Source organism: Salminus brasiliensis, chromosome 25 (assembly GCF_030463535.1).
Source record: "Salminus brasiliensis chromosome 25, fSalBra1.hap2, whole genome shotgun sequence".
Lineage (NCBI taxonomy): Eukaryota > Metazoa > Chordata > Actinopteri > Characiformes > Bryconidae > Salminus > Salminus brasiliensis.
In genome coordinates, this window is record NC_132902.1 from 21,635,933 (window position 1) to 21,648,188 (window position 12,256).

The following is a 12,256-nucleotide window of genomic DNA, read 5'->3' on the forward strand; positions in this document are numbered from 1 at the left end:
GGATCACAGAGCGTTGTTTTATTTACCACCTGTATTCCGACAGGGCCAGCCTCCTGTGCTAGGATTGGCTAGTAGCGTCCGGACTCCTGCAAGAGCATTGGCTGGAGGACCAAATCAAAGGCAGCCCACCTTTTCGAACGCGTGAGGCGGGGTTGTATCAGCCAATCGTATGGCAGGGGGCGGGGCTACGGAATACAGGTGCGGAAAAAAACAACGGTGTCACAGGCAGGGAGTTTTGGACCGGGACTCTGTCCAGGGTGAGCTGGACTTGACTGACGTGCAGTCTACAGTATGTCACTAAGGTCCAGTCAAGGCTGGAGATGATAAATAGAGCATTACAAGCAACTTTTTAGACTAATCAGGCCTGGAGGTGCCGCTCTGAAGGTGACTGGTCAAGCCGTTGAGTGTTTTTCGGGTGAGAGGTATGACAGCTCCAGCTCCAAATGCGACCAACTCCTGGACTGTTAAAGTATCCACGCAGACAGGGCTGGAAATGGCAGATATCACGCCGAAGAAAAGCGCGTCGCCTTTGCCCCGCAGCCCCGCACCTGTGGACGGTAACCGCCTGTCTCCTGAGGGGTTCCCCGCGGTAGCGCTTAGCACCCAGCGCCGAGCATCTCACCTGTACGGCGGGGGCTATGGTCACCGCATGTCCGTTTACAGCACTACCCGGCCCGTCCTCACTCGAGCTTACTTCCAGGGACGTGTGTATAACTTTTTGGAAAGACCTTCGGGCTGGAAGTGCTTCGTCTATCACTTCACAGTGTGAGTATGGACAGGGGCATTAGAGGTGGGTGATGTGGAAGTGATATCGCGATACTAGGAGAGATACACGGTATTTTTATTAATATTATTAATATTGTACAATTATTTTTATTTATTTGAAGTTTTTTTTTCTTTTTTATAAAAATGATATTTATCGGATTTTTGATATCGGATATCGGAACAACAAAAAAAAAAAACTAGATATAAGCAACAGATGCAATCCGGGAAAAAAAAAATACATAAATAATTATATTTTATAATTAAATAAATAAAAAATGTAAAAATAAATGCGTAAATAATAAGAGTTATTAATTAAAATAATTAATTAATAATTGCAAATCATAATAATAAAACAACCAGGTCTACAAGAGGTCTACAAATCAATTATATGAGACAGTGTAGTCGACTAAGGGAGGATGCAGGGTCCCAAACTCTTCTATTTCTGCATGAAGCCGACCATAATGCATCCAGTTTACTCCGGTTTCTCTAACGCTACAGATTTGGATGCATGCTGTATGGAGATTTCCATTAAAGTGGTTTTAATCTTCTGGGTAGAAGAGTCAGCCTCCACAGCTGAGAGGGAAATTGATGAAGGAATCACACCAAACAAGGCAATAATAACATAGGGTTGAGTGAGTTTGCCGGTAATATGTGTGAGTGGTTTAAGTCGCCTACAACTATTATCTTAATTTAATGATTTTCTTCATTAAACAGTGAATTTAATGAAATACTGACCAGGTACTGACTATATCTATGACGTATGCACAGAAAAGCATATTATAACTTAATATATCATCAAAATGATCATTGAACAATGAACATTGTTGGGAAAATGGGCAAACGTAAGATCCAAAGGGTCAAATTGCGATGGCTAGACAACTGGGTCTAGACGAGGGTGTTTCTGGTATGCAGTGGTCAGTATCTACCAATAGGGCTCCATGGAAGTGCAACAGATGAACCGACGACAGGGCCATGGGCACCTACGTCTCTTTGATGCTGTCCATGGAGGCCTCACCTTACGACCTTTTCCCTTTTTGCCTGAAGTGAGGCTGCTAAACACCTGCCATCAGCTAGTGTCTTTCTGACTATCAGTTGTTGGTTCAATATTAGAAATGCAATTTGCAAGAGATGATTACTTCACAGTGTGTGAAATGTGTGGATAATGATAAAACGCAGTCCTAAAATTAACCCAGCCAGTGTCGGTTCAAGCACAGAGACAAGCGAGGCCCTCCAAGAACCTATCTGTCAGATTAGTGTCGACTCGCAGGTGGCAGTCTGGAACGTGTGGAGCGCACTGTCTCAGAGTGTCTCATAGAGTGTGAAGAGCCTTGTTTTCAGTTTTCAGGAGCGAGCTGGGGTTGAGGACGGGATGTGTAGAGGAATGCTCAGAATGAAGGCACCGGCTGCCTGTCATGTTTTCTATCTCCAGCAGGAGAGTAGGTGATAATGACCAGCTAAACTTGGCTGCAGGGGGCTGCCCTCTGGAGCCCAGCAGCCCAGAGGGGCCTGCTAACCCTGTGACTCACGGGTGTTTGGAGAAGACGGTAAAAGGTTGGTGCGTGTCAGTTGTACCTGTCCTCTGTGTGTGTGTGTGTGTGTAGGTGTGTGTAAGCTCTATAGATAACACAGCCAATGGGTGGCTGTGGCTGTTACAAGATTGCTGTTGTAGTGCAGTTTTCAAGCCTCCTGGGAATGGAGGCCTGGTCCGTAAAGATCGACGAATTACGAGCCCCCTCTACGACCGCTCCAATGCTTTGCACTTCAAACATTAAAAAAATTCAAGTCATGTCTCAAGAGTTACATTGTGTCGTAATCCTTTAAGGAGGTGGGAAAGGGAAGAGAGGAGAGAAGTGACAGTAAAAGAGAGAGAGAGGCATGCTCATGCCATTGGCCGTCAAATTAGAAGTTAAAAGGTTTAAAGGAAAGGCTCAACAAAAAGTCACATTAGCACAATTTGCCATGTACCCCAAGCCAACTCAATAAGCCAAGATACCCATTAATACTGCCATATTGCAATAGAATTAAAGGTGCTGTATGTGATTTTAGTCCAGTAATTTTTTTTTTTTTAATTTAGGTTTGAAGGAATGGCTCAACAAAAAGTCAGATTAGCACAATTTGCCATGTTGCCCAAGCCAACTCGATAAACCAAGATGCCCATTTATACTGTCAGGGCAATATTTTACCACAGTAATTAAAGGTGCTGTATGCGATTTTTATCCAGTACATTTTATTTTTTTGTAAAAGTCAGATTTGAAAGAATGGCTCGGAAATTGGCACAATGGCACAATTTGCCATGTACCCCAAGCCAACTCGATAAGCCATTTATACTGTCAGGGCAATATTTTACAAATGTAATTAAAGCTGCTGTATATGATTTTAATCCAGTACATTTTATTTTTTGTAAAATTTAGGTTTGAAGGAATGGCTCAACAAAAAGTCAGATTAGCACAATTTGCCATGTTGCCCAAGCCAACTCGATAAGCCAAGATGCCCATTAATACTGCCATATTGCAATATTATACCAAAATAATTAAAGGTGCTGTATATGATTTTAATCCAGTAAAAATGTTTTTAAAATTTAGTGAATGTTTCCTTGCGGTTCGCTAGCTCTCTGCTGGAAGTCTGGAGTTCATACTCAGCCCTGGCTCGGACTGAGAAACACAACACTATTCTAGCCAATCAGCAACAGAAGCAATTTATACTTGTAAACTTGACAGGGAAGGTGTGGGACAGAGGGCGAAGACACGTGCAAACATTGCTGAGACATTTGGAGGGCGGAGAGACCATCGAAGGTTGAAAGACATGGAAAGGGATGAGGATGTCGCTCTATTCCTGCTGGATAGGCGGTTAACATTGACTTATTTCAGCTGTTTGACAGAAATAGCTCAGTACTGTTCGTATAGCTCAGTAATGTTTGTCATAGATAATCAGAACTGGTTTACTTAGCAGTTCTTGTCAGTGTATGCTTAATACTTGGTAATACATCATTACCAACAACAAAAAAAATGGTCATGATGGTAAAGACACCTGGTGAGGCTAAAACAATAGAATTTCACCACACTGGCCTCGCAGCTCTGAGAACAAACCTAAGACACCAAACATGCCTTGGCCGATCAACCATGTTTGGGTACGGGGAGGGTCGTGTCAGTTAGCTGTTTCAGTGAGCCTTTCCTGTAGCTCTTTCCCTTGTGTGCGGGTGTATGAGTGGGAGGCTAGCATGGCAAGGCTAGCCAAGAATGTGCACTTGCTTATCACTGCTGCTGCAAAGGCAGCAAAGCCAGGGCTGTAGGGGGATGAAAGGCACTTATCATTAAAGCATGACCACTCTCTGTTTGTGTGTTTGTGTATTTGGTGTGTGTGCGTCCTAGTGTATGCGTACGTGCACGCCCCTGACCTCTAGGTGTGGATAAATCTAATTATTGTTCCTAGTACATTCTTTATTGTCATCCGTGTAACAGTGTGTGATACAAGACAGAGTGGAGTGTCTCCAGCTGTCATGTGAGGCTTGTACTGGGCACCCAGAGTGACCCAAGGCAAGAGAGAGAGAGCAGGAGATGGACGAGCGGGCCTGTGATAAGACAGGAGACTGGACAAGTGGACGAAGACAGTGCCGTCTGTATTGTAAACAGTGTTGTCAGTGAAGTAATGAGCATTTTGACAATGATTTCAGCCACTTATAGACTTCATGCTGGTGAGGCATTGACCCGTACCATTTCATGACAAAACAATGACATTTTTTATCAATAATTTGAACTTTTAGCAATAATTAAAGTTATTTTTTTACTTTTGTCAATAATTTATTATAATAATCAATTTATAAATAGCTCTGACCAGAGGAGGATAGATGGGTCCCCCTTGTGAGTCTTGGTTCCTTCCAAGGTTTCTTCCTCCAGCTCTGTGGGAGTTTTTCCTTGCCACTGTCGCCATTGGCTTGCTCACTAGGGGTCTTAGAATTTTCTTAGATAGTCTTTTTATGTTATTTATTTTTCTTTTTTTCCTGTCTTTTACTAATGACTAATTATGTAAAGCTGCTTTGTGACGACAACAGTTGTAAAAAGTGCCATACAAATAAATTCGACTCGACTTGACATAACATTTCAGTGACAAAAGCACAGTACTAATGTAAAACGATGGGGTCTATAGGCAGAACAGTAACTTGTCAGCCAATTCAGAACATAATAAAACATCATTACACTCAAATATCATGCAGAGGTTTATAATTCGCACGTCTGACAAATTGCTCTGTTTTTTTTCATGAGGTATATGTGAGAAATAATTAGCATCAAATAACACTGTGCTTCTGTTTTCACCAGCAATAACTGTGATGTAGACTTTAGACGTATAGAATTTAGCACACCATTAACAACATAAAAGAGGTGTCACTAGTTTGAGAACAGTAGCTTTGCTGTATGCTCCAGAGTTTATCCCCCGTCCTACAGATCCAACACCATTGGAAAAAACATCATTTAAAATGTCATTATTTTCCAAACCATTAACTGCAAAAAAAAAAAAAAAAAAAAAAAAACTAGTCTAGTTCACGGCCAAATAAGCTCATTCCCTCATGTACATTTAAGAGAGCCACAGGGTGGGGGCGCTTTGGGAGCTCACTGATCGATGAGGTCATGCATTACACCCTAAGGATTACTAATCTACTACATGCAAAGCTACGCACACTGGCTTTGTTGGTCCTGGAGTCGCTTCTAAGTTACAGTTGGAAAATAAGCCAGGAACCACTGGCGGCTTCTGAGGAGTCTGAGAGGAGTTTGTAACTAATTGTAATATCATCTCATTTGAAATAACAGATTATCAACCTAACTCTGTTCTCCTCACCATAGCAAATATATGTGTGTGTGTATATGTGTGTGTGTGTGTATGTTTTTTTGTGTAAAACCTTGTACATTGTTACTAAAGTTTCTGTTGAGCCGATCGGTAGTCATCAGTACTCTTGTTGCAGCAAGGCCCCACTGAAGGACACGCAGTTCTAGGTCCACGGCCACTGAACTCACTGATTGTTCTAAAGACTCACATGAACATGGAGGTTTTGACAGCCTGCCATATCCCTACAGGCAATGTTTCTTTACATCTCTGGCCCCTCCCTGTGTGCCTGCGCTGAAAGGTGACAGCTGGCCTTTCTTTGTCATATCAGCAGCTGTGCTGCATGCTGTCTGGTGTTTTGTTTGTTTGTTTTTTGTTGCCATTTCAATGTAAATACGCGAATACGTTTGTATGCAAGCCAAATGCTGTGTGGGATACATTTAGGATCTTTGCCGAATGGCCGCGCTGCTTCTGCTTAGAGCTGGGCGATATGGGGAAAATGTTATATCACAATATTTAAAGATGTTTTTTATGATATACAATATTTTAAAATGCACCAACAGTGTAGAATTTTAAAAAATATGCTATCCAGATACTCTCCCATACTGAATACTGTGATTTTTACTCAAAATATGTTGCACTCCATTTAGTTAAATAGCACTGATAACACCTTTTGTAATGAAATGTAAGGTTAATCAGTTTTCTTTAAGCAATGATGATATCCATGATATACTCAGAAAAGCATATTGTGTACCATGATAACAAGACTTATCACGAAACAATAACATATTGTCATATTGCTCAGTCCTACTTCTATTTCACTGTGCGTTTAACTGTCGAGACCAAACAAGAACCTTACAGTGATCTAATAGTTAATAACACTTGATTCTTAACAGCTGGTTAATCGTTTACACCCTAGGCTTATTATTCAGGTGTTAATCCTACCACATAAACTGCTGTGAATTATTTGTTTGCCATTTCATTTTAGCGTATTATGTGGAGTCCCACAGGGTTCTATTGCGGGGCCTATGAAACTGATGTTAATTATGGCATTAATGCCGTTATGAGAGTGACAACGTGTGGGGTCTATAGCGGGTTAATACAATTTATAATGTGTTTTATAAAATGTTGCTTGTACATTCTGTACACTAGGAATATTTTTTGCATGCACTGCTCATCTGATACATTATTAAATATCTGTCTGGCCTGTCTGTTAAAGCCACAGAGATTTTTTTTAGAGGACTAACACAAAGAACATTTCAGGGTTTGCACAGTTCGTGTCCCTGTCAGATGAATTGCGTAGTAGCTCAAGGAAAAACACCCTTATCGCACAAAAGAAATCAGCTTTATCTCAAGTATTAAGAATTTGCAGCAGAGGTTTTGTTGGTCCAGCCATACAGCAGTGCCGGTGACCTTGTAGGAGAGTAAGTAGCGCAGTGATGTGTTTAACCTTAAACCCTGTGTTTTGTTTTAAATATGGCCGGACTTTGTTCTTAGCCCAGTAGATAAGCTCTAAAATCGTTCACTTTGTATAGAACTGTGATAGTTTACACACACATACGTCATTCTTCCCAAAACCAAAACTAAACAGTATAGGTATCACCATTTCAGAAGAGCTTTTGCTGTCCAGCACATAGTTCTTTCATATAAATACACTGCATTTACTTTGTTCATTGTGGTATAGATTATAGACTGTAGACAAGTATACTAGTGGTAGTTCACATTCTTCACCTGCTGAAGTCAACATGCGGAAAACACGGTCAAATGACCAAACTAACAAAAGCTTTATCTCTCTCTACTGAACATGTAATAGGCTTGTAGTGCTTACATTTGGTAACAGACTGACCACACTTTAGTCTGAGGGTATCAGGCTTAACTCAGACCAAAAATACTTACAGAGTTCAGCATCCTGCTTCATTAACTACACCTCATTAACTAAGTAGCAAGGCGCCATGAGCTGAATTCAGGGTGTTAGAGGAGAGAAAACACTACATTCCCTGGCCTGAACCGTCTGTTTGAAAAAAGCAATGTCATCTCAGATGACCTTTAACTACACTTGGTAAACCTCTTAAATGCATTAATGTGAATTGCATATTACTGAGGATCCCTAAGAATTTCATGAGGATCAGTCATGCCTCTTAGACTGGAAATACTTCAGAACTACAAGTCCTAGTGAAAGGTCCAATTGGCTGAACTGCCAAAGAGACTGTAGAACAGATAAGTATTGTTTGCAGTCTCTTTCTCAGAAAGTGGTAGTGAGACTCTACACTCTGCACCATTGCTAACTGTGTTGGCTGAACTCCTAAAACCTTCATATGGAAGAGGATAATGACCCACTTTCTCTGTGAGCATAGGAATCAGTGTCAGAATGAAAGGATTACAATATGCAGTTGATACAGTCACCACTTCTCAATAGCATGAATAGTGATCTCAGGGAAGAAGCTTAGAGGACTCCATCTGGCGGTGCATTGAAGCCAAGACTCTGTCAGATCATTCTTTCTCAAACTTTCCCCTATGGATGGGCAATAGGGAGTATTGATTATAGCAGCACAGGGATGTACGGTGGCTGAGAAGTGCAAAAAAAGTGTTACAGGCTAGTAAAAGTGTTTTGACCATTTGTGAAAGTGTTTCTGGCTGGTAAAAGTGTTTTGGGCTAGTAAAAGTGTTTTAGGCTGGTAAAAGTGTTTTGGGCTGGTAAAGGTGTTTTGGGCTAGTAAAAGTGTCTTGGGCTGGTAAAAGTGTTTTGGGCTGGTGAAAGTGTTTGAGGCTGGTAAAAGTGTCTTGGGCTGGTAAAAGTGTTTCGAGCTGGTAAAAGTGTTTTGGGCTGGTGAAAGTGTTTGAGGCTGGTAAAAGTGTCTTGGGCTGGTAAAAGTGTTTCGAGCTGGTAAAAGTGTTTTGGGCTGGTAAAAGTGTTTTAGGCTGGTAAAAGTGTTTTGACCATTTGTAAAAGTGTTTCTGGCTGGTAAAAGTGTTTTGGGCTAGTAAAAGTGTTTTGGGCTGGTAAAAGTGTTTGGGGCTAGTAAAAGTGTTTTAGGCTGGTAAAGGTGTTTCGGGCTGGTAAAAGTCTTTTGGGCTGGTGAAAGTGTTTTGGGCTGGTGAAAGTGTTTGAGGCTGGTAAAAGTGTCTCGGGCTGGTAAAAGTGTTTCGAGCTGGTAAAAGTGTTTTGGGCTGGTAAAAGTGTTTTAGGCTGGTAAAAGTGTTTTGGGTTGGTAAAAGTGTTTTAGGCTGGTAAAAGTGTTTCGGGCTGGTAAAAGTGTCTTGGGCTGGTAAAAGTGCTTCGGACTGGTAAAGGTGTTTCGGGCTGGTAAAAGTGTTTTGGGCTGGTGAAAGTGTTTGAGGCTGGTGAAAGTGTTTTGGGCTGGTAAAAGTGTTTTGGGCTGGTGAAAGTGTTTGAGGCTGGTAAAAGTGTTTGAGGCTGGTAAAAGTGCTTTGGGCTGGTAAAAGTGTCTTGGGCTGGTAAAAGTGCTTTGGGCTGGTAAAAGTGTCTTGGGCTGGTAAAAGTGTCTTGGGCTGGTAAAAGTGTTTTGGGCTGGTAAAAGTGTTTCGAGCTGGTAAAAGTGCTTTGGGCTGGTAAAAGTGTTTTGGGCTGGTAAAAGTGTCTTGGGCTGGTAAAAGTGTTTTGGGCTGGTAAAAGTGTTTCGAGCTGGTAAAAGTGTTTCGAGCTGGTAAAAGTGCTTTGGGCTGGTAAAAGTGTTTTGGGCTGGTAAAAGTGTCTTGGGCTGGTAAAAGTGTTTTGGGCTGGTAAAAGTGTTTTGGGCTGGTAAAAGTGTTTGAGGCTGGTAAAAGTGTTTTGGGCTGGTAAAAGTGTTTCGAGCTGGTAAAAGTGTTTCGAGCTGGTAAAAGTGCTTCGGGCTGGTAAAAGTGTTTTGGGCTGGTAAAAGTGTTTGAGGCTGGTAAAAGTGCTTCGGGCTGGTAAAAGTGTTTTGGGCTGGTAAAAGTGTTTGAGGCTGGTAAAAGTGTTTTGGGCTGGTAAAAGTGTTTCGAGCTGGTAAAAGTGCTTTGGGCTGGTAATAGTGTTTTGGGCTGGTAAAAGTGTTTCGAGCTGGTAAAAGTGTTTCGTGCTGGTAAAAGTGCTTCGGGCTGGTAAAAGTGTTTTGGGCTGGTAAAAGTGTTTTGGGCTGGTAATAGTGTTTTGGGCTGGTAAAAGTGTTTGAGGCTGGTAAAAGTGTTTTGGGCTGGTAAAAGTGTTTCGAGCTGGTAAAAGTGTTTCGTGCTGGTAAAAGTGCTTCGGGCTGGTAAAAGTGTTTTGGGCTGGTAAAAGTGTTTTGGGCTGGTAATAGTGTTTTGGGCTGGTAAAAGTGTTTGAGGCTGGTAAAAGTGTTTTGGGCTGGTAAAAGTGTTTCGAGCTGGTAAAAGTGTTTCGAGCTGGTAAAAGTGTTTCGAGCTGGTAAAAGTGCTTCGGGCTGGTAAAAGTGTTTTGGGCTGGTAAAAGTGTTTGAGGCTGGTAAAAGTGCTTCGGGCTGGTAAAAGTGTTTTGGGCTGGTAAAAGTGTTTTAGGCTGGTAAAAGTGTTTTGGGCTGGTAAAAGTGCTTTAGGCTGGTAAAAGTGTTTTAGGCTGGTAAAAGTGTTTCGGGCTGGTAAAAGTGTTTTGGGCTGGTAAAAGTGTTTTAGGCTGGTAAAAGTGTTTTGGGCTGGTAAAAGTGTTTTAGGCTGGTAAAAGTGTTTTGGGCTAGTAAAAGTGTTTTAGGCTGGTAAAAGTGTTTTGGGCTGGTAAAAGTGTTTTAGGCTGGTAAAAGTGTTTTGGGCTGGTAAAAGTGTTTTAGGCTGGTAAAAGTGTTTTGGGCTAGTAAAAGTGTTTTAGGCTGGTAAAGGTGTTTCGGGCTGGTAAAAGTGTCTTGGGCTGGTAAAAGTGCTTTGGGCTGGTAAAAGTGTTTTAGGCTGGTAAAAGTGTTTCGGGCTGGTAAAAGTGTTTTGGGCTGGTAAAAGTGTTTCGAGCTGGTAAAAGTGTTTTGGGCTGGTAAAAGTGTTTTGGGCTGGTAAAAGTGTTTCGAGCTGGTAAAAGTGTTTCGAGCTGGTAAAAGTGCTTTGGGCTGGTAAAAGTGTTTTGGGCTGGTAAAAGTGTTTCGGGCTGGTAAAAGTGTTTTAGGCTGGTAAAAGTGTTTCGGGCTGGTAAAAGTGTTTTGGGCTGGTAAAAGTGTTTCGGGCTGGTAAAAGTGTTTTAGGCTGGTAAAAGTGTTTTAGGCTGGTAAAAGTGTTTTGGGCTGGTAAAAGTGTTTTAGGCTGGTAAAAGTGTTTCGGGCTGGTAAAAGTGTTTCGGGCTGGTAAAAGTGTTTCGAGCTGGTAAAAGTGCTTTGGCTATTTGTAAACTGGGCTGGTAAACGTTCTCACAGCTTGTAAATATGTTTTTATTTTTGTACATTTGTTTTGCACTTCTCAGCCACCGTAGGGATGTCCCTACTTATCTTATTTGCAAAGGGCCAGTGTGGTTGCAGGTTTTCTCTCTAAGCAAGGAGCTAGCAAAACAGACTTAGTTAAGTGGTGTTCCCGATGGTCCTGATAATAGAGGAGGCTCTACGTAATGGGTAACCTTTTCTAGGCCTTTTCTCATCACGAATGCAGATAAAGGGCATAAACTCACATCCAACTCCCAGCAAGCTGTTCTAGTTGATGAGAGGATCAGGGGCCATATTACAGAAGCATCGTTATCTTGTCTGTTTAATCACCATGGCAACTTCAGTTAGGACTAAATTTAGGGCAGATGCTATTATTATTACAGAGTCACATTTACAATATCCTAACTTCAGATAAGAAAAGAGTATTAAAAAATGACTGCCCTGGGTCTAATTACTAATTCTTCATTTTTAGGAAATTGTGGAAGGCATGATAGTATCATCTACCAAAACATGCCACCAGACGCTGAATAGCTCTAACATTATGTGTAGGTCCCCCTCGTGCTGCAAAAATAGCTCTGATCCATTGAGGCATAGACTCCGCATAACCTGGGAAGGTGTCCTGTTAGCAGGAGATCCTTTAAGCCCTGTAAATTGTGAGGTGGGACCACCTCAGGGGATCACATCAGTGAGTCTTGTGCATTTGTGACCCCATTGCCGGTTCAGCGGTTGTCCTTTCTTGATGACTGCATATCTAGAACACCCTGCAACACCTGCCGTTTTTGAAGATGCACTGACCCAGTCGTCCAAACATCACAATTTGACCCTTCTCAAAACGGCTTCTTTTCCGGCTTCCAAAACACAAACCACCTTCACTTACTGCCGTATATATCCAGCCTTTAACAGAAGCCACTGTAATGAGACCCTGGCTGATCTGAGCATTCACAGAAACTGCAATAGCAGGGTGTCATTTGTGAAAGTGATATGTTTTTTGGGTGTTTGAATATTAACACTACAAACACGTTCTTCCCATTTCCTCTCACCTGGAAGTGTTAATGTTGATGAAAACTTGACAGATAAAACACTGCTGAAATTGCAGCTAATAATACAGAGACAGTCTGGAACATGTGGCTGGGATGCAAGCTGATACTGGGGAGTCGCAACTTCCAGTTCACTTCCCTTTAGTTTATTTTCTTACATTTTCAGAATGGAAATTCTCCTGCAAATAATATTTTAGACATTTTTGATCAGGTCATGTACGGTTATGTATGTGTGTTGCTCAGTGTGTATTGTTGGTTGACCTCTATCAAGCAGTAGGATTTCCTAATTTGAGATAAGATATGGTC

The 12,256-nt window shown here is 41.7% G+C and overlaps 1 protein-coding gene across 1 annotated transcript in view; it reads left to right on the top strand.

The window, feature by feature from the left end:
- The first annotated feature begins 424 nt into the window (after window positions 1-424).
- The window catches only part of kcnq1.1 (potassium voltage-gated channel, KQT-like subfamily, member 1.1), a 57,375-nt gene continuing 45,543 nt past the window's right edge, over window positions 425-12,256 (top strand). The window contains exon 1 of the mRNA XM_072671260.1: window positions 425-765. Coding sequence (XP_072527361.1) covers window positions 425-765 — 341 coding nt within the window. The remainder of the gene's footprint in view (window positions 766-12,256) is intronic.